The sequence below is a fragment of the Pipistrellus kuhlii genome, unplaced genomic scaffold (assembly GCF_014108245.1).
Source record: "Pipistrellus kuhlii isolate mPipKuh1 unplaced genomic scaffold, mPipKuh1.p scaffold_m20_p_7, whole genome shotgun sequence".
In the NCBI taxonomy this organism is placed as follows: domain Eukaryota; kingdom Metazoa; phylum Chordata; class Mammalia; order Chiroptera; family Vespertilionidae; genus Pipistrellus; species Pipistrellus kuhlii.
Genome location: NW_023425573.1, coordinates 38,721,935 through 38,749,755, shown reverse-complemented (window position 1 = coordinate 38,749,755; position 27,821 = coordinate 38,721,935). Strand labels below are relative to the sequence as shown.

Below are 27,821 nucleotides of genomic sequence, written 5' to 3'. Positions count from 1 at the left end.
TTAACTTTCCTTTTTCATCTACTTTCATGGCATGTTAAAAATAATTCATGAGAATACATGGGGCATTTTTTAAGTTATTACTAGAACAACTTTCTTTGACGTAAAAATTTACATGAGCATGATTTTTTAACTTCAAAACCTCAAAAGTCATTTCTTTTTTCCTGCCTTTTCTTCCTCCTAACTTTCCTTGCTGTACTTAGTGGGATAACATGAGGAATGTTTTATTAGGATCCATCTGTTTTATTTTGTTTCATCTTCACTTTTGTTGTTGTTCTTTTTACCATCTCATTCCTTCAGGGATTGTGCGCGTAGAACAAAAGAATAACACTTTTTTTGACATGAACATCTTTGAAGATGGGCCTTATGAAGTTGGCGGAGAGACTGACCATGATGAAAGTCTAGTTCCTGTTCCTGCTAACAGTTACTTAGGTAGGAACGAGAGGAGCCGGCACGCCTACCTTTGCAGAGGCCTCTGGGGGACACTGCGCTCCGAGACCTTGGCCTTCGGGCTGAGAACAGATCCGGCGGAGCCACTGCCTGAGATTGGATTGAGGCCTTGGTGGTTCTGAGGCTGGATTCTTCCCTTCTGGCCTAGGCTCCCTCACGTGGGGACGAACCCTACTTCCTCCTAAAATCCCCTGCCCTCTGCATGGATGTCCGTTTGCTGAGCCAACGCCGGCCTCTGTCACCTGAAAAGGGCTGTTTGTGCCGCTGAGAACAAACGCGCGGATGTCAGGGAGCTGAGCTGCCTCCCCTCTCCCTTCAGGGCCTCTCTCCAGGCTGCTCCTAAGAGCCGCATTTATGAAGGTACTCTTAAGTGGCAGGGCAAGACCCCAGGTCCCTCGGCTGTGATTGCCTCTCTCCGGCGTTGGCCCTGCTTCTGGATTGGGGCCTCGTGTCACGGGGCCCTGGCGGGTTGGCACGGGGGCTCCCGGCCGAGGCTGAGCAGGACTCACTGAAGCAGCGTGGGGACACCCGGATTATGGCTAAGTGCCCGTTCCTTAACTCCTAAGGCGTGTTTGCATTACTAATGGGGTCCTAAATTATTCATGTGCATTATGGTAATTACACAAAGGCTTTTAAAAGCTTTAATTCTTAGTATGAGATGACATAAAGAATAATTATTGTGCATTTCTTGGAAAAAATGTAAAAAATCTCCTAAGCCTAAAGAGTAACCTATTTTTTTTTTATTTTTTTTTTTAAGAAAAGAACCCATATGCTAAAGATATTACTGGGACAATGAAAAGGAAAAAATAGAAATAATATAAGAATAATCCCAAATAATGTGTTAAACATATTCTTAAAAAATTGTTCTAAATGTTAACTTAATTGAAAAAATAACATTAATAGTAAGTTGTTCTAATTATATAGGTATGTATGAACAGAACTGTTAACGAACATTTTTCAGACACTCCCTCCTCCCCTAAAAGTAAAAATTGAAAACTTGGTGTGAAGGCACAGAAGAGGGAAAAGTTATACTTAACTACTTGTCAAGCACCTACATAATGCTTTACCCGTCTCATTTAATCTTCTCAACAATCTACACTAATAAAAGAGCAACATGCTATTGGCCCACCAGCCAATCAGGAGTGAGTATGCAAATTAGCCCAACAAAGATGGTGGGTTAATTTGCATATGCAAGCACCAAGTGGCCGGGGGGCAGGGTGGGACCAAGGCATTCTATGCACCACCCCAGTCGCTGCAAGCCTCTGGACAGACTGGGAAGGCAAAAAGGTGGCTCTGGGCCGGGGTGATAAGGCGGATCCACCCAGAGCAAAGGCGGTGCCGGCAGCCAGGGGAAGGAAAGCCCATTCTTGCATGAATCTTGGTGCATCTAGCCTCTAGTGTTGTAAAATAAGTATTACTGCCCCTCTTGCTGGCTGTGTGAATGGCTTTGCAGGTCATGAAGGGGACAGAGGGCCATGCAGTTTTCAGCCCCAGTTATGGTTTTTTAAGGTAAATATTATCAACAAACGAATGCTTTGTTTGATTATATTTTAACAGACAACCCCTCTTCAAATGCTTTTTTCAAGGATAAGTTTATGGTGAGAAACATTTAATTTTCATGGCTCTAGGCACGAAACCAACACACTTAATTTTAGGATAGAGGCCCGTGGATTTTACAAGCTTAGTTGCTATCAGGACATTTGGGTATGACATATTTGCTGCTTTCAGAATGGGTTTCCTCAAAAGGGGATGCCTGGGAAAAGAGTCAAGTTTGTGCGGTTACATTTTAGTTGTCCATGCTGTCTGTGCAGCTGTCATTTCAAAAAACCAGTGGGTTTTAGGAATGAAATGATCTGCTTGAGGCTTTGGAAGCTGGCAGAGAGAGTGGCTTTCCAGATGCCGCGGTGGCCTCATCATCCAGCAAGAGCGAGCGGTGGTCGCGGTGGTGCCTCCTCCCTTGCATAATTGCTTTTTCTTCCATCTCTTCCACTTCGCGCGCGTGCACAGGCCTGCTGTTTTTGACCAGCGTCTCCTACACAGATCCCGATCAGTTTGTTTATAAAACACAGCCTCCCAGGGAGCCACCCGACACGTCCCCTGACGTGATGATGAATAGCTACCTAGGTTTGTGATCTCCCAGATGACACATCAATTGTCTTGGTCATGCTCATTTAAAACATTTTTTTTTTTTTTTTTATCCATACAGAGCATAAATCTTTTTATTTTTCTATTTCATTTCAAGGGAAGCCCGCACGAGAAGCATGCTGCGGTGGCGGCTCTGCTGCCAGATGGTTTTCAGAGCTGGGTTTGATTAGCTCGCCCTGCTCTAAACTGGTGGCTCATCCCATTTCTCGACTCACTGCACACAGTTTGAGAACGGCAACAGTAGTGGTGAAACTTTGCATAAATAAAGCCCAGTAAAAAAAGGGTGGCCTTACACTACGCTGCCTCTGCCTCGCCTCTGTGGAAATACTTGCTTCATTTGAATGACCTTGATAGGGGCATTTATATTTGCCCCCCGATTAAGTCTTGTATTTGTAATCTGACGTCCTACCTGACGCTTTACGATGAGATGTTCTAATGCTCCCCTCCCCCTCCTGACAAATTGATATAGATGATACGTTGCTCGCCTCTATTGTTTACGTGTGTTCTCAAATGCTGCAGCTCATCCATCATGGTTTGGTTTGCATGCTTGTGTCTGAGAACTAAGTGGGTTCAAAATAATGAAATGCTGCTTGTGGTCGTATTGATGAAGTTGGCATTTGTGCTTGCCTGATTACCAAGGGGATTGATGCGTATGGACGTTCCTAATCATTTATTATGGCAGAACCCCACAACATGCACTCAGTTGTACTATCAGGTTGTATCTCTGTGTATCTGATGTCAGTTTGCTAGGATAATTTAGTATCTGGTTTGATCGCCTTTTACCGCAGGTCTAGTATTAAAATAAGTTTCAAACTGATTCTTACAATGAATGAATGCTTCATGATTCAAGTCGGACAGATGCTAAATAGCATAGGTTCTTTTCTTTAAGTCCTAATCTATTCCATGGAAAGCAGTGAAATAGCCTGCTGCTTGGTACTTGTGTCATATCTCTGCGACTCTCGTATCCTAAGTGAGATAGCTGGTGGGGAGGGTCAGAAGGAGAGGGGTGGGAAGCAAAAGGAGCACGTGGGGAGGGAGTTACCAGTGTTGGATGCCTCTGAAACACAGAGTTGACATGAGCTGTAATTTTGCTTTTTTAGGCTTTTCTCTGGACTCGGGGAAAGGGATCACTTCGAAAGACGACATCACCTTTGTATCTGGTGCTCCGAGAGCCAATCACAGTGGAGCGGTGGTTTTGCTCAAAAGGGACATGAAGTCTGCACACCTTCTCCCTGAGCACATATTTGAAGGAGAAGGTCTGGCTTCTTCCTTTGGCTACGACGTGGCCGTGGTGGACCTCAACAAAGATGGGTGAGAGCACGCTAGGTCATTTCGCGTTTGTAAAGAAATCGTGGCTTCTTCGGCTTCTGTAGGTCTTGAGAAGAGCCATCCTTTCAGGTTCGTTGATTCAAAGAATATTTTTGCTGACAAATTTTCAGCATCCTTTCATGCCTTTATCACGTGTATTTTGGCAGTAGACAAATACCCTTTATTACTCTTTCCGGGATGTAGGATTATTACATCTTTCCCAATTTTTAGTTTTTACTCTTGTCTTGGGAGTGGGTCTGTGAGAATTAGAATTTGGGGCGAAAAATTAACTCGGAAAAGGACACCTACATGGTTCTTTTCTCTGGTTTCTTAAGGGGCCGTTGGAGCATCTAGAACAGTGGTTCTCAACCTTTCTAATGCCTCTACCCTTTAATACAGTTCCTCATGTTGTGGTGACTCCCAACCATAACATTATTTTCGTTGCTACTTCATAACTGTAATTTTGCTACTGTTCTGAATCGTAATGTAAATATCTGTGTTTTCCAATGGTCTTAGGTGACCCTACTAGCGTTGAGATTCCCACAGATTGAGAATCGCTGCTGTAGAGCCTAAGAAAATTATGAAAATAATTTTATGGTTGGGGATCACCACAACATAAGGAACTGTATAAAAGGGTCGAGGCATTAGAAAGGTTGAGAACCACTGGTCTAGAATGTCCTGTTGAAAGTAAGGATTGGAGTCAAACTCAGTACATTGCTCTGTGGCTGGTGGTGCCAGTTTGGGTCTGGAGTGGAAGATAGGAGGGGAGTGGAATCTTTACTGGGAGTCTCTGCACTTTGATCTAATTTGGAGAACTGGCTTGAAGTTCTTACCCTCCATCATTTTTCTTTGGTTTAAAAAAAATTTTTAATTGATGAGATATAAGTTCCATAGTTGGGGCCCTTTCCATCATATCATACCTCTTTTGTCCTCAGTACCTGGGCTGGTGGTATTCTCCTCCAAGCTGGCTGTTGAGCTGATGGTTCACAGCTTTTTTTCTCCTTACGCTCTCAGGTGGCAGGATATTGTGATTGGAGCCCCACAGTATTTTGACAGAGACGGAGAAGTTGGAGGTGCAGTGTATGTCTACATGAACCAGCAAGGCCGGTGGAAAAATGTCAAGCCAATTCGTCTTAATGGAACCAAAGACTCTATGTTCGGCATCGCCGTCAAAAATATTGGCGATATTAACCAAGATGGCTACCCGGGTAAAATAATAGATTATGAAATGATTATGATTTATATATAATTTGACTTGATGAGTTTATGGGATCTTACTTAAAGCATTGTACTGAAATGTTTGAAAAATGCAATGTTTGTTAAACTGTGATGTTGTCAACAGATATTGCGGTTGGAGCTCCCTATGATGAAAACGGCAAGGTTTTTATCTATCATGGCTCGGCGAGCGGAATAATTACCAAACCAACGCAGGTAACCAGATTACAATGGGGGTTTGAGCTTTTTGCCTGAAGATAGAATATTTAAGTTTAAGTGAATTTTCCACTAACCCCATTTTAGCTTACAAATCTACAATAGTATGAATTATTTTATGTTTTTTAAAAATGTGTTATTTGAAGATAGCTTGGAAATAGATGTACAGGTAATTGCAATGACTTGTTTGTTTTAATTGTAAAATGTCTTTGATAAGTGAGAATCAAGGTAATCGAAGGAAGAGACTATTCTACACTGACAGCATAAGTAGGTGGAAATGTGATGTATTTCCTTTAGTAGCATACTAAGTAGAGAGGAAACTGGCCAAATGAAAGAGATGATTGTTATTGCATGGATTATTCAGACACCAAATTTTAAAAATTGCTTTTGAGAAAAATAAGACATTTGGAGGGCAGTTAGAAAGGTTTGGTTTGAAATACCCTGATTGACTTAATACAGTAAACGAGTTCATAAAAAATTGGCTTGTTTATTCCTTGAGATACAGTGTAAATCGGGTGACTTTTATGCATTGTGTGTATGCTTATTTCTGATTTATTTATAATTGAATATAATTTAATTATAAGTGAATTCTTAAATGTCAGTTCTTTCTCTTAAACTTGTGTGTCTTTTTCAAAGCATAGGGTGATAAGAAGCTCATTTTGGTGGCCCCGTGTCCATTCTGATGACCTGTTCTTTTTAGGTTCTCGAGGGTAATTCACGGTTCTTTGGATATTCAATTGCTGGAAATATGGACCTTGATAAGAATTCCTACCCTGATGTTGCTGTTGGCTCCTTGTCAGATTCAGTAACTGTTTTCAGGTGTGTTAAAAGCATGTTCAGTACTTGGGTTACATTAAAATTTTGCCCTTTTGAATTGAAATTTGTAATGCCTATACTTCAAAAGACAAAAGCTGTTATAAATTTTGAAGATTTCCCTTTTACAAGTCGTGTAACAATGTGATAAAACCTATTTTGTAAAATCTTGAACTCGCTGAGAAAAAGCTAGGTTAGAACTGGTGACTAACTGAACATGTGTATGTGATTGGGAAGAGAGAGAATTCAGAGCAAAGTTCTCAGTTGTGGTTTGTTCATGGTAATCTACATCAGTCCTGGACACTGTCCTTCCCAGCTGCCACGAGAGGAGAGCGAGGTACTTTGTGTCCTCTTAGGTTAAAGCATCCACCCCATGTTTTACCTGGTGGTTCTCTAACTCTACTTTTATACCCTTTTCTCTCTGGTCATATGGATACTAACCATACAATAGTCACCATTTTTAAAAGATGGAACATTCAACTATTTCAGCGAAGTTTCCATCAAAAAGCAGTTGGAATTTCTAGTTCTAGTTTGCGGTTGAGCCCTCAGGTATCAAGAAGACATGACTTCCTGTACCAAAATTTGGTTACCAAGTGTTTCCCAGCAGATAACCTGTCTTTAGTTAAATACTTGCTTCGCTCTGTCATTGATTTTTTAAAAATAAATTTTATTGATTTTTTACAGAGAGGAAGAGAGAGAGGGATAGAAAGAAACACTGATGAGAGAGAAACATTGATCAGCTGCCTCCTGCACACTCCCCACCAGGGATGTGCCCTCAACCAAGGTATATGCCCTTGACCGGAATTGAACCAGGACCCTTCAGTGCACAGCTGACACTCTATCCACTGAGCCGAATCGGTTTCAGCTTGATGTTTTAACACCCTTAGTTTTCCTGTCCTCATAAATGGGTTGTGAATCCTGTAAACTTGTTCCTTTTTTCCTCATAGATAGTAGGAAAGTAAATTTCAGAAACATTTGATAATGAAAGGAAAATCAACTTCCTTATTTTACACACAAAGCAATGGAGGCCCAGGACTGGATCCTGCGGGAACAGGACATAGCACCTAGATCCTCCCAACTATTTCCCTTGGCATTTCCCCATTAAATCATTCTAGGACTTCAGGGTAGCTAATAAATAGATAGAAGTTAAATAAAAGACAGCTGGGCCAAAAGATTTGCTTCATGTGTTAAAAGGCAAAATTTTCATGATTTATATATAATGTATACTCAGTATTGCATGTGGATGTTGTGTGTTTAAAAAAACAAGTAAAAATAGAGTTGCAAAATGCGTTAAAATATTTTCTTTTAAAATTTATGCTCCACGGAAGCCTTAATGCTATGACATCCAAACACTTAAATAGCTATCGCAACTGGTTTTAAAATATGTGTGAATTTTTGCCTTTTAAATATGCTCTCAAAACTTGGAGCGTCTCTAGTCAGTATCTCAGGAACTAGCAGCTGCCGCGATGTAAAATAACAGCAGGAAGAAAGGAAGACACGGACTGTGGGCAGCACTGGCCGTTCTTTGGCTCCCACCTTCCCCCAGAGTGTTCTGGGCCCTCTCTGGCCTCCTGGTAGATTGTTTCCAGAAGTTCAACCTAGTTTATTGGAATTGGAATGCGTTTTCCTATCAGAATATTCTCCAGGATGGCCGGGTTCACCACAAGCCCACTACAGTCAGCCTAACGGGATCTGTGTGGTAATGAAACCCTGGCACCCACTCTGAGCTCTGGCTGGAGAGAGACAGAGGCGAGAGGTATCTTTCTCCATCCCACTCGCACCCCCAGCCACTGCACACTCGCAGGCCTGTGCCTGTGGCAGAGGCCAGGTCACAGGCCAGCACTGACCGGTTGGCTGTGGGAGTGGAGGTGAATATAGAAGGGGGAGGGAAAATGCTTTTATGCCGTGAGAAGACCTGGTGTGGGATGCCAGCGTCTTGAATGTTTGTGAGGTTGGGGTGAGATAGAGGGTAGAGGTTAAGGGATTTGAGAATTTGCCTACAGAGATATTGGGGGGCAGAAAAGCTTAGTCCATTGCAGCATCAGGAGTACAAGGACTCGGGGCTGGGAATGGTGGTTCTGGGGAGGACAAGGAAGGGCGAATGTTTGTAAGATGGAGACCCGGGGTTCAGGCTCGCCTGAGTCACTAAAACCCAGGTGCATGCAGAACCCCTAATAGTGAGCATCCCAGCTCTGAGGAGTATATGTTGGTGTCACCTTTGTGAAGGCTGTTTTGGCAGGATTACTCATAATTAAAATATACATATTCCTTGACTCATTCTGCTGAACTGCACAGATAAAGTCAAATGTGTGCTGCGATGCAGGTGCCAAGGGTGTTGGTCGGGGCTGAAAGCTGGAACCGATGCACATGGGCACCCACGAGGGATTGGTTACACGCAGGCTGTCACCTCGGCACCTGCGCCCTGCCCGCGGTGGGAACCGGGGCCAGACCCACGTGAACAGCCCCGAGGAGACCCAAAGTGTTAACACATGGGAAAAGCAACAGAAAGCATGGAATTTCCCGTTTAAAGAATCGTGTCTTTTTATTTTAAACCAACACGTGGACGATGACGTGTCTGGGAGAATACAGAAGGCTACTTGGGAGCTTGGGTGGGGACTGAGACGCTATTTGCTTGAAAACCCTGGGATTTTTACATGTTGTACCTATTACTCTTTCGATGGGAAACACACACACACACACACACACACACACACACACACAAAACTATTAAAACTAGAACTTTTAAAAATTTTCAATATTATTTAAAAATTTGAAGTATTATAGAATCGGGTTTTAATCTGTATTGAACAGTTATTTTCTTCAGTCACAGAGGAGATAAATTACACGGGGGGACATTTCCCCTGTGGTGGTAAGGCGTATCGGGCAGCCGAGGGCCAGTGTATAATAGGATGAAATCATGTTACATTCAAGGGAGCAAAGTTCTGAGCTTGCTTCCCCCTCCTTTGTCTTCAGATCCCGGCCTGTGATTAACATTCAGAAAACCGTCACAGTGACACCCAACAGGATCGACCTCCGCCAGAAAACTGCCTGTGGGGCGCCCAGTGGGATCTGGTGAGTTTCCCACAGACCCCTCGGAGTCACCCGTCCGCTCTGTGCTGCCCCTGTTGGCCTGAAGAGCTGCAGGGAAGGCTGAGAAATGGGCAGAGGGAAGTGGAGTCTGCCAAGCAAATGGGTAACCATTGACTCATCGGTGATCCGTGGGGGTGGGGGGGTGGGGGGTTGAGAGCTGGGAACATGATGTTGTTGTTTTTTCCTGCTGCAATAATGCATCTTTTAAGAAGCCATGTGTTCAATTTTATACAGCCTCAAGGTGAAGGCCTGCTTTGAATATACTGCCAAGCCCGCTAGTTACAATCCTTCAATATGTAAGTACCTTGTACTCTTAAAAATGACATGGTTTCTGTCTGCCAGGTTGGAAGTTCTGCGTAAAGAACAGAAAAATACAACTGCAATGGCCACAAATGGGGATCAAGTCTTATCGGCCATCTTCCCTCTCATCGGAGGGGGCCGCACACGAGGGAAACACTGGCCATTTGAATTTTCCAGAGCAGATGGTTTGGGGCAGAATGTCTTGGAAAAGAATTCATTTGCCACCACAACCATTTCCTCCGTCTTTGTCTTTGAAAGGCGGTGTGGAAAGTTGGTTTTGCGGCTACGAGGCAGTGGGTGGTGGGTGATGGTGGGTAGTGGTTTGGAAGAGTGACGGCAGGGTAATTGCCAGTTTGTGCTCTTTGCTCCTGGCCTCTACTAGGAATTACTATGTAACATTGTGCGGAGATCAGATGAGATGGTGTGGTGAAAGCAGTGAGTCATTTTTTTTTTTAAATAAAAATTTATATATTTTATTGATTTTTTACAGAGAGGGAGAGAGAGGGATAGAGAGTTAGAAACATCGATGAGAGAGAAACATCAGTCAGCTGCCTCTTGCACACCCCCCCTGGGGATGTGCTCGCAACCAAGGCACACACCCTTGACCAGAATCGAACCTGGGACCCTTCAGTCTGCAGGCCAATGCTCTACCCACTGAGCCAAACCGGTTTTGCCCAGTTAGTCATTTCTAAGGTCTCATCCTGCTCTTTCCTTTGTAATCCAAATTCTGACAGGGCTTACCATACTCCAGCCGGAGTGACGGTCCATCATGAGATTCTCTGGTATGTCTTAGAGCAGCCATGCCTCTTCAGGTCTAAGCCACCTGCTCCAGCTCCCGACAGGGGGTGTGGAAATGTACAGGAAATCTTTCCCCAAAAAGAAGTGCAAAGAGGGAGGGTGCTTTCCCTCTGGGGTCTGGTAGGGGTCTCGGCTGCTGTGCTGTGTGGTACCCATGCCACCAAGGGAAGCTTCTAGCGGGGCAGGTAGTTCCTGCTCTTCCCATGCTTTTCTGTTTTTCCTCCACCTCGAGATCATGAGTTTGCGTAAGATTTCTCTTTGTTATCTCAAGTGTCACTGTTTTCTCTGTTTGAAAGATGTCCCCGTTCCTCTCCCAGAGTTTGGCAGGTAAGTCCACTCCCCGCTGGGCCACGCTGTCATAAGCCGCTTAGCCTTCCTCTTCCGAGATGCTAAGCTCTCAGGTTCCTGCTTCTCCCCGATGTGCCGGGCGGCATCCGCCGGGTCGTCTCCCTGGGACCGGGGCCCGGGGCCCCAGGCATGCGGCGTCGGCGGATTATGGCTTTGTGTGCAGGCGGAGCGAGGCCTCTCGCTTTGCCTTTGATGCCGCTGGCATTTCATGGAGCAGAGAAACAGTTCCGGGTGTGGCTTCGAGCGACAGGAAAACGTCTTCGATGACTTTGCACGATCTGTCGTCTTTCCAGGATCACTGGTGCCATTTCTACCCAAATGCAATACCTCACACCTGCCTGTTCGGATCATGGGCCCTTTACGTTGTGTTGGGAATTGGCCAGAGAGACCAGGAGAAACTGGGACTTCTCTGAGTAAGGCCAGGAGACGAACGGGAAACATTTCTATTCTCTCAGCCTGTCATTTTCTCAGGCCACGCTCCCTTCGGCGATAGATGTGACATCTCATCAGGGCATTCCTTGTCTCCCCCCAAATCAATATTAATTTCATATTATGTAACGACTCCATTAACCAAGTGCTTATGGAGAGCCTCTTACGGACAGAGCTCCTCTCTCTGAGGACATGTGGAGAAAACCTGCTCTCACGGCCCGTATTTCCACCGTCTTGGGAAGTCCTAAGTCAGACCGAACAGAACGCCCACCGAGCCATGTAAGGGAATACTACATCTGCGGTGTGAGCACGCGGGCCTATTGTTGGGCCAGGCCGTTTTCACTCCGCAGCCCTCGGATGTGGCGCTCCGTACGGACGGCGTTTATAATTGAGCCTTAATGAGTGTTCTCCGTGGCTTGCCCCTCCAAAGGTCGGCCAAGGTGGCCTGCAAGGATTTTAAGATGATGTGAACTGTCTGGAGGGTTAGGGGAGGTTGGAGCGGTTTGGGTAGATAAGCGGTTTTAATGCACCCACACCCTCCCCTCCTCTTGCTGCCGGCGGGGCTGGCGGGGGCGGGGGGGGTGAGAGGGGGAGCACTCAGCCTGGGAGCCCTCGTCTGGTTCACTGTGAAGTTAGCAGGTCACTGATAAATGGATGATGTCAAGGCTGCCCAGGGCCTAAAACGGAGACGCATTCCATTTGGCAGCCATGACATTTAAAAATTCTTTACATGGACACAGAAATTACTCTCGAAACTGTCAGTGTTTCTGAATTTCGGGCCAGCACACCCGAAGCGCTGTCGTTTCAGTGTAAGAGTAGCGTCCCATTGTGTGTGTGTGTGGGCAGGCGTGTACCGGTGTGCGTGTGGATGTGGGGCTGGCACTCCCGCTTCCATTCATCTATTGTACAAGCGGTATCTGTATCAGTCATTGTGCTTTGCCGGCAACACAGTGGTGAGCAGACTGAGGTGGTCCCTGTACGTAGCTCCGCCGGGAAAGGTGGTCAGGTGGTTACAGTGCAGTGGGCTAAGTGTAGAATACTGTCAGCTCCCCCAGGGGGCCAGGGGAGGCCTCCAGAAGAAGCGACATCCATGCTGAGATCTGAAGGAGGAGGGCTCGTGGGCAGTCAGGGGGAGGGGAGGAAACGGGGGGGCGGGGGGTCCCAGCTGGCAGAGAGAGAGAGAGAGAGAGAGAGAGAGAGAGAGAGAGAGAGAGACTCATGAGGCAAGAGAGAGAGAGAGAGAGAGAGAGAGAGAGAGAGAGAGAGAGAGAGAGAGACTCATGAGGCAAGAGAGAGAGAGAGGCACTCATGAGGCAAGTGGGAACCTGGATATTTAAGAAACTTCAAAATCAAGCAGTTATCTTTTGTGTTTGTGACCCAGGCTTAGGAGCTGGCTCTGCCTTTGCAGCTCACTGTGTGGCTCTGGGCCCGCCCGCCTGTGTGGGCCTCCGTTTCCTCATCTGTAGGAAGAGGGTATTGCCATAGATGCTCTCAAAAGGGCTCTGGCAATCTCTGCCTTGACTCATAGACCAAGGGTCGTTGATTCAGCTTTCTACATTTTTCTGGAACGGATTGTTTTCCCTTGGGGCTGCCTTCTCTGGCACTGTACACCCTCTGGTTCCTTCCCTTCTGACGGTTACTGATTCCTGAATGTAAGTAACTTCAGGGTTCTCCTGTAAAGAGAGAGCAGCTGTATCCAGAGAACTGGCAAAGAGTGCATTCTGAAGTCAAGGACGGAGACTTCGATTACCCAGGTCCTGGCTGGCCTCAGCTCCATTAGTCTAGGTCAGTGGTGGCCAACCTTTCGGACCTCTCGGACCTCACGGACCACCAGTGGGTGACCGCTAGTCAGAGCAGCTATGCTTTCTGGAGCTCTGCAGGCTGGAAACGTGACTTGTGGGAGCTAGATTAGCTGACACCCAGACCCTCTAGCCACTAAAAGGAACATGTTTTATCTTTTAATTCTTTTTTTTTTTTAACTTGAAAATTCTCATCCTATTCTCAAAAGACTTTTATATCCCTAATAAATATATTATTCCTCTTTAGACATCTGTCCTTTATCAGTGCTTATTAACTTTAGCATGTGAAAAGCCACCTCACGGTCCTGTGATGATGCAGAGCTGGCTCACGGGGTCTGGCTGGGCCTGTGTCTGCATCCCTAGCAGACCTCAGGAGATGCTGTGCTGCTGGTCTAGAACCCTTTTGAAGGGCATTGTTTTTCTTTTCTTTTTAAAAGAAAAGTTTAATTTCTAATCACAGTTGATATAATATACTCGTCTCAGGCACACAACATAGTTATCAGACATTTGTATACCACTAGAGGCCCGGTGCATGAAAAGTCATGCACTGGAGGGGGTCCCTCAGCCCGGCCTGCCCCCTTTCACAGTCCTCGAGTCCTCGGGTGGGAGCTGACCCGGCCATCAGGGGAAGGCAATGCCTTCATCCTTTCCCTGCAGCTGTCACTGCTGGCAGCACAAGCCTCAGTCGACTGGATATCTGAACCTCAGGTGGCCCTGGGTGGCTGGGCAGCTGCCATTTGGGGCTTGCCTGCACCTAAGGCATCAGCTGGGCAGTCGCCATCCAAGGCTTGCCTTCGCCTCAGGCCGGCTCTGGGGGGCTGAGGGAACTGAGGGACTCTGGAGGCAGGTGCACGGAGCGGCTGGATCTACCTGGGGTCAGGCCCAGCCATTGCCGCACACTTTCTGGCCCAGCCAGGTTGAGGGGACTGGGCACCACCATCTTGTGGTGTGGGCGATGCCATCTTTGTTGAGGGTGTGATGGTCAATTATCATATTTCCTCTTTATTAGGTAGGATATGAAGTGGTCACCCTAGTAAGTCCAGTACCCATCTGACACCACATATAGTTATTATTGTATCATTTACTACTAGAGGTCCAGTGCATGAATTTCGTGCACCAGTGAGGTCTCTTGGCCTGGCCTGTGGGATCAGGCCAAAACCGGCTCTCCAATAACCCCCTAGGGGTCCCGGATTGCAAGAGGGTGCAGGCCAGGCTGAGGGTCCCCACCAATGCATGACTGGGGCTGGGGAGGGATGTGGGAGGTTGGCCAGCTGAAGAGAGACCGTAGGAGGGCTCCTGGGCATGTCCAGTCCATTTTGCTCAGTCCCGATCAGCTGGACTCCAGCAGCAAGCTAACTTACCAGTGGGAGCGTCTGCTCTTTGGTGGTCAGTGCACATCATAGTGAGCGGTTGAACAGCCTTAGCATATCATTAGCCTTTGGTTGGTTGAACAGACTATCGGACAACCGGACACTTAGCACATCAGGCTTTTATTATATAGGAGGACGTTTTCTATGTGGTACTTTACATTCCCATGATTGTTTTTATAACTGGCAATTTGTACTTCTTACTCCCTTTTTGAGTATCAAAGTGCTAGGACATTTAAACACTGAACTGTAGAAGGGAGAGTCAGTTTGGGCCCTTAGGGAGTGTTGGGTCCTCTCCTATTATCCTGAGTGGCCTGAGCTGCTGAGATTCAGCCAGCAACTGATTCTTAGACACTGCTCAGAGGTTTTGACTTATTATTGAGCTCCCCCTGGTGGCTCCATGAGAAATTAACTTTTAAGACTGTCAACAGCAATGGGCAGGAAAGGACAGCTTGACTTGAACAGGGTAAGTCAATCAAAATGTCCATTATCAAGAAATACGAAGAGAAACAATGGCAGTGGGAAAAGTGTCCTTCTAAAAGAAATTAAAATATTTTTAAAAGGAGCTCTGAATACTTAACAGCTGAATGTGCATGGATGCACTTTAAAATCATGATTTCTGTCCCTTTTATCTAGCCATTGTGGGCACGCTTGAGGCTGAAAAAGATAGAAGAAAATCCGGGCTCTCATCGAGAGTGCAGTTTCGAAACCAAGGTTCTGAGCCCAAGTATACGAAAGTGATAACGCTGAACAGGCAGAAGCAGAAGGTGTGCATGGAGGAAACGCTCTGGCTGCAGGTGAGGCCGGCGGGCAGTCAAAACGGTTTTTTGTTTGTTTGTTTGTTTTTTAATGGGGACAAGGGTTGGGCTTAATGGTGGCTTATATAGATTTTGAAATTTATACTGGAAACCCATTATTCAGTATGAAATAAAGCATAGTTATTACCGTATCGTTTACTACTTGGTTTTGGTGTCGCAGGAGCATCTATCCCATGCTTACCCGTATCTCTGCATCCTTTTCAGGAAAACATCAGAGATAAGCTGCGACCCATCCCCATAACTGCTTCGGTGGAGATCCAAGACCCGAACACGCGGCGGCGAGTGAATTCACTCCCAGAGGTTTTCCCGATTCTGAATTCCAACGAGCCCAAGACGGTCCATACAGACGTAAGTCTTTCTGACTTGTTTTGCCATATTATTATGTTGAATCAAACGTCTTTAAAGGCACAAGAACAAAGTGATGTGCTTTAAAGGTAATTTCATTGTATTCAATAAGCTTTTAAAAATATCTGCAAAGTTTGAAGATCTGTTTCTCTGATTAGCCATGAATATAGAAGCATACAGAATAGAATTTGGAGCCAGAAAGGATTTTTCTTAATTTTTGTTTTGTTTTGTTTTGTTGCCACTAAGACTTATTGAGACCATAATTGGCAGAACTTCTTATCCTCACATCCAGTTTCTCCTACAGCTGTATGAAGAAAGAAAAATACATTGCATTTTGCCAGGAAGAACATTAACGTGTAGAAAACCAACTGTTGTTCGTATGAACATTAAAATCAAGGAATATAAAAATTCAGCAAGTCAAAGAAGTAGCAGCTGTGAAGTAGTCATTTAGTGCTGACTACAATTTTAGGAGATTATTTTATATTGTATGGCTCGCTGCATGCCTATGAGGTGGGCATGTTTGCTAGGTTTTATGCTGGTTGAGATGCAAGATTAGGCTGGGAGCTGTGACATCCTAATTGCGCATTATGCCCTTGCTGTCAGAATCCTGTCTGTACCTCAGTGCCCGCTCTGAGGCGCCTGGGCCTGGTGGTCCACGGATGAAGCTTTTAAGAAGTGAGTACTCACTGTGTTAGGGTAGGAGCGGATGCCTAAATGTAGACATTGTCAGTCTTTTTTTTTTTTTAACCCTCACCCGAGGATAATTCCTAGAGAGAGTGGAAGGGGGAGAGAGAGAGAGAGAGAGAGAGAGAGAGAGACAGACAGACAGACAGACATTGGTGTTAGAGAGACACATTGATTGCGTGTCTCCTGCATGCACCCAACCAGGGCTGAGGGTCTAACCTGCAACCGAGGTACATTCCCTTGACTGGGAATCGAACCCGAGACCCTTTGGTCTGCAGGTCGATGCTCTAACCCACTGAGAAAAACTGGCCTGGGTCGCATTGTCCGTTTTTATGGTCACCAAACATAGTTCCTTATACTTTAGTATATTTCCATGTATTTTTCATGTTGATGATCATATTAATATATCTTGTGTATATCCCCAGCTCTGTAGTCATGTTAAACATAACAGATAAGGAGACAGTTTCCTAATTATTTATGAGGGTGATTATTGAGCACTATTAGCATTGCAGCTAGCAAACATAGCTCCTGATTCATAGGCTGGTGCTCAGCCACTGAGCTACATTGGCTGGGCTCAAAGTGTCTTAAGACACAGTTCTGCTAGGCCAAGGGGGCATTGCCTGCATGCCCAAGTATGTCTGAAGCTTGACGTCTGCTCTGGTGACAGTCACACACAGAAATGAACCATGAGGAGAAAGCCAGCCACCCACTCTGCGAGCCCCAGAGGGCAGACATTTCTGACCATGGTTTTGCTTTCCTCCAGGTGCACTTCCTAAAAGAGGGATGTGGAGACGACAATGTGTGCAACAGCAACCTTAAACTAGAATACAAGTTTTGTACCCGGGAAGGAAACCAGGACAAGTTTTCCTACCTGCCGATGTAAGCATTGCTCTGTGGCCCCAGCCAATAATCTGACTCTGGCTTTGCAGAGACTTTTGTTAAAAGGGGGCCTTACTGAACACATACTGAGGACTTTGTCTCATTTTCCTCTCCTTTAATAGTCAAAAGGGCGTTCCGGAACTAGTTCTAAAAGACCAGAAGGACATTGCTTTGGAAATAACAGTGACGAACAGCCCTTCCGACCCCAGGAACCCCACCCGAGATGGCGATGACGCGCACGAAGCTAAGCTCATTGCGACTTTCCCGGACACGCTGACCTACTCCGCGTACAGAGAGCTGAAGGCCTTCCCTGTACGTGCAGCTCCAGCCCGGCGGGAGGGGGAGCCACGTGGTGGCTGGTGAGCCTGTGTGATCTGGGTTGCTTTTCTGTTGTAGGAGAAACAGCTGAGTTGTGTTGCCAACCAGAACGGCTCCCAGGCGGACTGTGAGCTCGGAAATCCTTTTAAAAGAAATTCCAGTGTAGGTGCTGCCTTCCATACTGAATTTTACTATTTTAAATACCATGACAACGTTGATATGTTTGACCGGTGCTCATGGCTCTTTTTATTTTTATTTTTTTAGGTTACTTTCTATTTGATTTTAAGTACAACCGAGGTCACCTTTGACACCACAGATCTGGATGTTAATCTGAAGTTGGAAACGTAAGAGTCGCTTCAGCCTTTTCCGTACAGAATTATTTCGTGAAAACACAGCCAGTCAGTGGCTTTGGCCCTGATCTACCTCATACAAGAAGTGTAATTGTAATGAGAAAACTGACTGGTAAAATAAAACCCTATTGTTTCCTTTTCATTTTCAGAACAAGCAATCAAGATAATTTGGCTCCAATTACAGCTTCTGCGAAAGTGGTTATTGAACTGCTTTTATCGGTCTCTGGGTAAGTGTTTGTGTTTAGCATAACAAATCAGTGTTTGAAAGAACCACTTACAACCCTCACCAAAATGGGTGTTTTTTAATTTAACAGAGTTGCCAAACCTTCCCAGGTGTATTTTGGAGGGTCCGTCCTCGGTGAGCAAGCTATGAAATCTGAAGATGAAGTGGGAAGTTTGATCGAGTATGAGTTCAGGGTGAGTCCTAGCATCGGTCCTTGTATTACCGGTACCAGAAGTTAACATGTGCCGAATAGGGTCTCCAATATGTAATTTTAATAAGCCATATTAGTAAATGAGCCCGATAAATGCTCAGCTATTAAATAACACACTGGCACCGAAACCGGCTTGGCTCAGTGGTAGAGTGTCAGTCTGCGGACTGAAAGGTCCCAGGTTCGATTCCGGTCAGGGGCATATACGTTGGTTGCGGGCACATCCCCAGTAGGGGGCGTGCAAGAGGCAGCTGGCCGATGTTTCTCTCTCATCGACGTTTCTAACTCTCTATTCCTCTCTCTTCCTCTCTGTAAAAAAATCAATAAAATATATTTAAAAAATAAATAAATAAATAACACTGGCTTACAGGGAAAGTCCTGTCCTCCAGAACAGAGAACAATAGCTGTCATTCAGCACAGGACTTTGTTCAGAATCCAGTTCCCTCTGCGTTTCTTATCGTAGAGTTTGAGTGTCTGTGTGGTTTTGAGACAAAGGGACACTTGATCCTCCTGTGCCCTCCCCCCACCCCCAGTCTGTCTGTAAAACACAGGAACATGGCAAAGTGATTCATATTTGGCTTCAGAATGTGCTGTGATTCCTCCTCTGTATTAAGGCCATCTCTCTCACTGCTGTGGTCCATGCCCACTCCCCTTTCCCAAGCCCAGTTCAGCACATAAGCGCACGGTACCGAGCTGTCTCATGAGACAGGCAGGTTTCGGATCTTTGTGGCTGAAAGTACAGTGACCATTGTTGAGGTGAATGGCAGGAATGGCGGGAATGAGCTCATGTCTGACATTAGCAGGTCCAGGCTGAATTCTCTGTGCGACTCTCGGCCCGACAACATGGCTGTGATGGGCGGTGGTGACTGAGGCCTCTGCAGGTGTGGCTGAGGGAGGTCTGGGTTCCGGAGCAGTCCTTCACTCAGGCAGAGGGCTCGTCCCTCTTCGAGCTTCTGCTGCAGGAAGTTGCTCCGCCTGCAGCGTGGCCTCAGGTTTGTGGCTGCCATCAGGGTTTTACTCGGTCTCCCAGGTGCTCTCCCACACCTCCCGAGGGTGGTCCAGAACAGAGGCAGCTTCATTTTTTCGGTAGGTGGGCTTTCCCAGAAGCAGGTGGTTGGTGCATTGACACGGCAAGGATCTTGTCACCTGCCAAACAGGGTGGTTACAGAGCCAGTCCCACGTGACTGTCCCCGGACATGTGGAGAGCAGGGTGCATGTGTTCCCGGTAACCTGTGGCACCCTGCAGCTGTTCCTGGATTGAATGAACCATCATTTCTCTTTGACCTTTTTTTTCCCCCCCAATTTTTATTTATTTTTTTAAATTATTATTTTTAATATATTTTATTGATTTTTTTTTACAGAGAGGAGGAAAGAGGGATAGAAAGTTAGAAACATCGATGAGAGAGAAACATCTATCAGCTGCCTCTTGCACACCTCCTACTGGGGATGTGCCTGCAACCAAGGTACATGCCTTTGACTGGAATCGAACCCGGGACCTTTCAGTCTGCAGACAGATGCTCTATCCACTGAACCAAACCGGTTTTGGCTTTTCTGAATTTTAGTGACTAGAATTTTTTAAGCACATATCTCTATTTTTGAATACTCTGTCTATACTCTAATTTTGGAGCCTTTGCGCTCTCCTTTGTGATTATGCCAACTATTCTATTTGTTTGTTTTCTCTTGGAAATAGCTGCTACTTAATTCTACGTCACAACAGTTGTAAGTAGATAACACGCACTGTTTCCTAACAGGTTATTAACTTGGGCAAGCCTCTGAAAAACCTGGGCATGGCAACCTTGAACATCCAGTGGCCGAAAGAAATCAGCAACGGCAAATGGCTGCTTTATTTGGTGAAAGTAGAATCCAAAGGATTGGAAAAGATAGCTTGTGAGCCTCAGAGTGAAATAAACCTTCTGAACTTAAGGGTATGTTGGCGATTTTTCTCAGTCTCCATAGATAAGACTTCTGAGGGGAAAGCCACTACTTTCCTGAGGAAAACCATGTGCTGGCATGTCCACAGGGTTAACTCCCGGTAGAATAAAACTCATTCCAAAAGCTATTGGCACCTTAGCAAGTGACCTCAAAAGCCTTTCATTCTTGTTTCTTAAGACAGTAAATATGTGTTGGGTGCTTAGTGAGTCTTGGGCACTTTGCTAGACATTTTGTTTTCACTTTTCTCATTTCATCTCTCGCTAGTCACATGAGAACAGCTTTCTTTCCTTCATTTCATGGATGAGGAGATGGAGACTCGGGGGGAACAATAACTTTCAGTCTCAGCCTTTAAGAGGCAGACTCAACATTCCGCTCTGCTTGCTTTCAGAGCCGTCACATGTAGCTCTCTCCTGCTCCACACGCACGCCCCTGGTTTATCATGTACACTCCAGTGTGGTGAAGACTTACTGTGTTAGCGAATGTCTGTTTCTTCTGCCTTAAATTCTGAGGTGACTGGGTATGATCGGTGTTCATATAAAATGAACATTTAGAATGATTATTATATAGATGATTATTATTAATTATAGAATGACCCTTTATTCATTGACTTCGAGAAATAAGATGATCCTGATTCCTAATCCTTATTGTAAGGAAAGGGCAATTTTAAACTTCCTACAAGGCTTAGTTTTCAGTACTCTACGTTGAACTAAGTCACATGCTAGTTCTTTTTGCTGCTTTGTTTATTCTCATTCAAGAATTGCTGACTTTTCACTCTGTGTTAGGTACCCACCTGGAGGCAGGGATACAGGAATGAGATTTGACTCCCTATTTTAGGATGCTCACAGTTCGGTGGGGAGACAGAACAAAAAAAGCCTCTTTCTCTCCCTGGGTTTTAAGGTCAGAGTGGGAATCAGTGACCCAAATCAGTAAACATGAAGTGAGGTAATACCACCTGCAGATTTTTACACTTAAATTAACTCTACACCTTTGGTGAGAGGAGAAGGGTAAATACTGTGGATTCTGAATTTGGCGTCATTTGGGAGGGAGTACTCAGGAGGTTGCAGATCATGACAGGGAATGATGAGTGGAATGATTTGGAATATAATTCCTTTCAGGAGTCGCACAACTCCCGAAGGAAACGGGAGATTGCCGAAAAACAGATTGACGATAGCAAGAAATTTTCGTTATTTGCTGAAAGGAAATACCAGACCCTTGTAAGTATTTCTCAAGAGCTGCGATCTGACGGAGGATGTGTGGGGGGAAGGTCTCCCCTGAGCCCCTGCGTCCTAACCCCTGCCTCCCTCCCCTCCCAGAACTGCAGCGTCAACGTGAACTGCGTGAACATCCGGTGCCCGCTGCGGGGGCTGGACAGCAAGGCCTCGGTGCTGCTGCGCTCCAGGTTGTGGAACAGCACGTTTCTAGAGGTGTGGCCGCTGGGAGGCTGTCCCCGGGCGCCCTCTGCCCCCTCCTAGCGCCTTCCTCACTCCCTAACCCATCCGCTCCCTCTGTCTCCGCACAGGAGTACTCTAAAATGAACTACCTGGACATTCTCGTGCGGGCCTCCATCGACGTGACTGCGGCCACCGACAACATCAAGCTGCCACACGCAGGCACTCAGGTGAGATGGGCCCCGTCCACACCCGGAGCAAAACCCCCCCTGGCCTGGCCTCTCCCCGCTGCCCAGGGCTCATTTCACAGCCCTGCTACCTCTTAAGGAGACATCCGATGGAGTCCTAAGGCGCTGCATCCACACGCTGTACTTTAATGGAATCACCGCTGCTCAGGATCTGTGGTCTGGGAAAAGGGGACGCTGGCGGCACTGATGGAAGTAGCCACAGAGCGGGAGGAGGAGTTGTTTATTGGTTTACTTACATCCTGCACTTCATTCCTAAGGAAGTAGGAAGAGAGGGTCTGAGCTGCCAAGGAGAAAAGGAAATACGATCGGTAAAAAGGCGGACACGTCACATTTCAGGGGGATGTGATTTTCTTTTTGGGGGCTCTGAATTCGGAGAACCTGAGGTGGATCCTTTTGTAAGGTGGGTTTCTGATAGGAGCAGCCTTCACACTAAGGGGGATGTGTCTTCAATAGAGAGTTTTATAAAAGATAGAAAAATTCCTTCAGCATTGATACTGATGCTCAGCAGGACTGGAGGGCATTGGCCGCAGAGTGAGTGAGGGGAGCATCTCGGCGTGGGCAGGCTGCTGGGGTCCAAGCACTGCTCGCTGGTGCTGGAATTCAACCTGGCAGTGGAGCTCAATCCCTTCCCCTTACAGGCACGTGGGAACGGGGTCATTCCCCAGGGAGATGCCTCGATTTTAATGAAACTGGAAAGAATACTGGTTGTGGAGTTGGGATAGCTTCAGCTCACCTGAGCCTGTCTATCAGTAAGAGTTGCTGTGGCGAGATGAGAAAGGCTCCCCGGAGCCCCGGGGATGGCAGCTCCGGGATGTCTCCCCTTACCTGATTCCAAGGCCAGCTCTTCCTTCTTCCTAATCCCAGCTGGTGGACGCTGTCCTTATACAAACCCAAAACCCTTCTGTTGACAGTGGAAGCAGACAAACAATGAAGTCTTGCTCACTGGCCTCTCACCTCCCTGGCCCCCGGCAAGGCCTTGCACAGACTGGGTTTGTAGAGCTCCTTTGCCCTTGAAATGGGGAGCCCAGCCCCTGCCTTCGGTCCTGGTCCTCGCACGCAGTCTTTGTCCAGGGAGTTGTTTTGCGGTTTCCATAAGGCTCCAAGTTCTGGTTACCACGTTAGCCAGACTCGAGGGCTTACCACCCTCCCCTGGATTCCCACGTGTCCACCCTGCCACCCTGGGCTGCAAAGTCAGAAGCTGCCTTGTTCAGCCAGGATGCTGTTAGATTGCTGCCTCTTGTGGGAGTGATTTCCCCTATTACTGGCTGGTTAAGAGGCTTTGGTAAATATGCAGTGTGGTTGTAATACGGTTGATTCTTCCGGGCGTAGACCAGTCTCCGCTCTCCACCTCCAGTTTTATCAGAACTTACTCTTCCACATGAGAATGGCTCTTCCGGATGGTCACCTGGCCCCCAAGGACACACTATGCGCCTTCGCTGTGCGGGACACAGGGAAGCCAAGGCCAGTGGCCTCAGCACAGGCTAGCTGAAATGCTCTTTCTGTCTTGTTTAGTCAGTTTACAGGTCGCATCCACTGTATTATCCTTCACTGGTCTCCTTATTCTTTCTCCCCTGCTTGATGGCTAACCTGTGTTGGAATCAGCAGTCTGAAGGAAGGGTTGTTTTTTCCTGACAGCTGGGACTCCAGTGGGAGGAAGGGCGGTGAGGGGAAGTGAGCTCTGAGGTCCCCTCGGGGCCTGGAGTAGAGTGAAACCTCACTGAAAGCAAAACAGGAAACCAGGGCACTGATGAGGTGTTTACGACTGCCTATTGCAGTCGGTATAGCTGGCTGGGAACTCTGAATGTGGTTCTTCCCACTAAGTGTTTAAAGAAAAGCAGTGCTCTTGCTTTTTAAGTATTTTCTGAGTCAAAAGGGACCGGTAGGTGTTTTCAGGTGTAAGTAGAAAGGAAAGTGCATTAATGGGTCAGATTTAAAAATAATGATAATTTACTATACCTGTACATCTATCTAATACTTTGTGTTTTAAAGAAGTTTCTTAGAGGTATAATTTTTGGTGTTTTTTTTTTTTTTTTTTTTTTTTTTTTTACATCTTTAAAATCTGAGTGAAAAATGTAGGCCAATTGTGCATAATCTGTCCCTATTGTTTTCATCACTAAAAACAAATTTTTGAAAAGTATGATTGTTCTAAAAAAGATGGCAGGTTATGAAGACAAAACAAACTTGGCTGTGTATTGATAACCTGTAACTTGATATTGAATGATGATTATACAATTTATCTACTTTTGTTGGAAAAGAAATACACACATAGTCAAAACATAAGCCACCATTTTCCAGATTCTAGGAAAAGAAGCATTAGTCTATTATTAAAGGAGAGGATCTTGCATCAAAAAGGCATCTCATCCTCCCACAGGCTGCACTGGCCAATGTGTGTCCAGACAAATTCCTGGTGTCGACTGTCTTCCTGTTTTGTAATTGTGTTGTTCTCTTGTGGCCATAGGTTCGTGTGACTGTGTTTCCCTCCAAGACGGCAGCTCAGCACTCAGGGGTTCCTTGGTGGATCATCCTTGTGGCCATTCTTGCTGGGATTTTGATGCTTGCTCTATTAGTTCTTTTACTATGGAAGGTAAGTGATACCTGGCATTTGAATTTTGTGATTATAAACTTTATTTCATGTTTTTAAAAGTTAATTCATACTGATAGTGTGTGTGAATATATATATATATATAAAATTTTTTCTCATTAATTCCTCTTCCCTTCCCAACATTTTATTATGAAACTTTAACAGCAAACTTGAAATTTTACCAATAGATACTTGCACATCTATCTAATACTTTGTGTTTAAAGAAGTTTCTTAGAGATATAATTTTTGGTGTTTTTTCACATATAAGTTAGCATGTTTATTTTAATATATTCTTATTGATTTCAGAAAGGAAGAGGGAGAGAGATAGAAACATCAATGAGAGAGAATCATTGATCAGCTTTCTCCTACATGCCCCACCTGTGCTTGAACCTGCATCCCAGGCCTGTGCTCTGACTGGGAATCAAACCAAAACTTCCTGGTTCATAAGTCGACACTCAACCACTGAGCAATGGGCTGAGAGTTGAGAAATCCAAACTGTATAATTTTGGGCAAATCATTTCACCTCCTTGGTTGAAGGGTTGCCTTAGCAATCTAACCCAATCTAAATGAGTTAGATTAGAGATCTCATTGTTTTGTTTTGTTTTTGTAAATTCTAAAGTATTCTAACTTACAAGTGAATTCGAAATATCATTTTTATAACTTTACATACTCTTCTTTTTGAAATTGAACTGTTTTCATGTGTTAAAGTCACAAAATTTTAGGGCCAGAAAGGATTTGAGTTCAGTGTCCTTTAAGTTGGATTTTGCACATCCACATAGGTGCCATGACTAAGTAGGTGAGGCTAAAACCATCATCCCCCCCGAATTGTATCTACTTTAAATATTGGGGTTCCACATAGGATTCTTTTTGGAGGTAAGAGAGAAAAGTCCTCTGGGCTGGTCCAGTCGCCTTTATTTTGCAAATTAATATGCTCATGTTCATGGATATTATATAGATTGCCAAGTTGGAGATAGGACTGGGGTTCCCTAAGTTTGCTAGGAGTATTCACTGGGTATTAAATTGAGAGGCACACATAAATATCAGGATCCATAGTCTAAATTGGCACTGTCCAGTAAAACTTTCTGTAACAGTGGACATATTCTGAGGCTGCACTATCCAATATGGCAGTCACTAGTCACAAGTGGCTGTTGAGCTCTTAAAATATTGCTAGTGCAGTGGGCGGTATTGACTTTTAAATTTAATTTAATTTAAATCTGAGTAATAATGTGTAGTCAGTTGGTAGCTACCCTTTTGTACAAAGCAGATCTGGAGTTTTACCTTCATGAGTTGCCAGACTTGGAAGCAGAATTTTTTGGGAGGGCAGAGATTTATTCGACCAAGTTATATTTCTGAGGGCAGGTCCATGGCCTTATGACCTAGATTAAAGTAAATAGATAAAATTCACATTGTTGAATGGAGGAAATTATAGTAGAAAGTGGAGTTGTATTTTATTTTATTTGATTTTTTACAGAGAGAAAGGGAGAGAGATAGAAAACCAGAAATGTCGATGAGAGAGAAACATCGACCAGCTGCCTCTTGCACACCCCCTACCAGCGATGTGCTCGCAACCAACGTACATGCCCTTGACCGGAATAGAACCTGGGACCTTTCAGTCCGCAGACCGACGCTCTGCCACTGAGCCAAACCGGTTTCGGCTGGAGTTATATTTTAATGCTCATTTGGAGTACCTAACCTTACACAGTGGCCCAGAGTTTGGGAAACCGACCGTCATCATTCTTTCATGATGGTTTAGTTGAATTTATATTCTGATTCACCCCACAAATTCAAAGGCCTCAAAATGATGGCATTTTTACTGTGAAAAGCAGAAAAATACAGTGTTTCTCTGTTTTATTTGTATTTGTGCTACCTACCTATTTTATGGTCCATATTTTTCTGTAAGAGAAAAAACACACCCAAACATATAATCAGATATGCATGTATTTTCCCTTTTAGAGTGGTTTTTGTCTTCCTGATTTCTGTTACAAATAGAAAAGTTGATTAGCTGACTAAAGCCATCCAAGTAAATGTCTGACCAGAGACCCATGGGAGGAGAGCTGGGTTGATTGCTGCCTGAAAGGAACATGCTGCAGTGACTGTTCACTTCCGGTTGATGCCTTCGGGGTCCCTTTGTAAACGAGCTGTGAATAGAAATCAGGCTACAGTCTGAGATTTTTCTTTTGTTTAGTTCACCTGTGAAACTGACTAAATACCTTGCTTCCTTATAGTGTGGTTTCTTCAAGAGAAATAAGAAAGATCATTATGATGCCACATATCACAAGGCTGAGATCCATGCTCAGCCGTCTGATAAAGAAAGGCTCACTTCTGATGCATAGTAGTGACCTACTTCTGTAATTGGTAATTGATCCACGTTTTTTAATTGCTAGCTGTGGGACCTGCTGTGGTTGTGGTGGCTAACTTTAAGAGCAACAGCTTGCTGTCTGTGTCCCATTAACAGATGTTTCCAAATGTCCACACTGGCTTGCCCCGCTTGGAATTGTTTTATTTATGTCACTTGAGAGCTGTTTTGTTTGTTTTGTTTGAAAAGCACAGAGCCATTCGTTGCAGGTGAGTTACTTTGTGCTGTGGTTAACCATCACCCGTAGCGATGAGGAGACGGAAATCTATACGCACACAAAAGGAGGCTCAGTGGCCCGGTTTGCCACATGGTGTTAACTTAGTATGCAGCATCCCATGGGATTTCAAAGGCGCATGAGAAACCATTCCCGGTTTCTTGTCCATTTCGGAATTTCCTACAGATGGACGCTTGTGTTGACTGCCTAATTAACCTTTTTGCATGTTGGAAACACAGTGTTTCTCTGGGTTGAGAGGGCTTTCTCACTGTCATCCTTTGCATCTCCTTGCTGGAAAGATGGGGGCAGGTTTGGAATGCGTTGATCGTTGCTCGGAAATTGTTCTGTGCTAGCTAAGCATGCACCTTCCTTTCCCGCATACCTACCCCAGGTCAAAGACCATTGCAACGAACTGTGACTATTGGCATGGTAGACATTATGGCCAGTTTCAGAAGGCAGCTCTTTACCAAAGTGTTACCTTCAATATCCAAAATTTAGTATAAAAATGCTCTGGACAGTTTTTATTTCAATGGACTTTGACCTTGTTTCCTATTCTTGGGATTCGATTCCACTTTGGGTCTCAATTGATTTTAAGTTCATGTCTTATTTGTAAACCTATGGAAACAGGAATTGGTCATGATTCCTTTTTCCATTTCTGTGGGCGTGAGAGGATAGAATTACTCCGACAGCCCCTTTCCATGTGAATCCCAACATCTCCATTTAATTGTCGCCTATCACCCTCAATTTCCTTCTTTGTTTAAGTGGGGCAAGAGCACATTTTGTAATGGGTAGATCTTTTGGCTTTTTTGAACAGAGTAATGAAAGTAGTCCATGTTGAAATGGCTTTAGAACAAAGCTTCTTGCCCATTTTTCCTGTTTATTCAGTGATAACCATAGTTGTAATTTTATTTTGCCCCATGACATTCTTATAAATTAATTCAGTATTAACATTCTGTTCCTGTTGGGTTCATGTAATAAACAACTTAATCAATCATTCCAAGT

At 45.1% G+C, this 27,821-nt stretch overlaps 1 protein-coding gene and 2 long non-coding RNA genes across 10 annotated transcripts in view; 2 read left to right on the top strand and 1 right to left on the bottom strand.

The window, feature by feature from the left end:
• The window catches only part of ITGA6 (integrin subunit alpha 6), a 66,269-nt gene that overhangs the window by 34,834 nt on the left and 3,614 nt on the right, over window positions 1-27,821 (top strand). For 2 of the 8 annotated variants that reach the window (XM_036421372.2, XM_036421378.2), the window contains 21 exons: window positions 298-429; window positions 2,455-2,571; window positions 3,693-3,903; window positions 4,915-5,108; window positions 5,243-5,331; window positions 6,032-6,150; window positions 9,118-9,216; window positions 9,469-9,530; window positions 14,912-15,072; window positions 15,298-15,441; window positions 16,886-17,001; window positions 17,121-17,313; window positions 17,398-17,481; window positions 17,584-17,663; window positions 17,819-17,896; window positions 17,984-18,086; window positions 19,852-20,025; window positions 21,148-21,246; window positions 21,346-21,456; window positions 21,552-21,650; window positions 24,127-24,252. In XM_036421372.2, the coding sequence (XP_036277265.1) occupies window positions 298-429; window positions 2,455-2,571; window positions 3,693-3,903; window positions 4,915-5,108; window positions 5,243-5,331; window positions 6,032-6,150; window positions 9,118-9,216; window positions 9,469-9,530; window positions 14,912-15,072; window positions 15,298-15,441; window positions 16,886-17,001; window positions 17,121-17,313; window positions 17,398-17,481; window positions 17,584-17,663; window positions 17,819-17,896; window positions 17,984-18,086; window positions 19,852-20,025; window positions 21,148-21,246; window positions 21,346-21,456; window positions 21,552-21,650; window positions 24,127-24,252 (2,591 nt within the window). Of the gene's footprint in view, window positions 1-297; window positions 430-2,454; window positions 2,572-3,692; window positions 3,904-4,914; window positions 5,109-5,242; window positions 5,332-6,031; window positions 6,151-9,117; window positions 9,217-9,468; window positions 9,531-14,911; window positions 15,073-15,297; window positions 15,442-16,885; window positions 17,002-17,120; window positions 17,314-17,397; window positions 17,482-17,583; window positions 17,664-17,818; window positions 17,897-17,983; window positions 18,087-19,851; window positions 20,026-21,147; window positions 21,247-21,345; window positions 21,457-21,551; window positions 21,651-24,126; window positions 24,253-26,474; window positions 26,605-27,821 lie in introns of all 8 variants that reach the window. The other 6 variants (XM_045575745.1, XM_045575744.1, XM_036421373.2 and 3 more) reach the window with 6 other exon arrangements.
• On the bottom strand, window positions 75-24,050 carry LOC118709363. The gene is made up of 4 exons (XR_004984921.2): window positions 24,038-24,050; window positions 22,250-22,251; window positions 903-908; window positions 75-533 (listed from the first exon to the last, which is right to left on the bottom strand). It is a non-coding gene; the product is annotated as an uncharacterized LOC118709363 (long non-coding RNA).
• Window positions 24,898-26,150, top strand: LOC118709364. The gene is made up of 2 exons (XR_004984922.1): window positions 24,898-25,689; window positions 25,911-26,150. It is a non-coding gene; the product is annotated as an uncharacterized LOC118709364 (long non-coding RNA).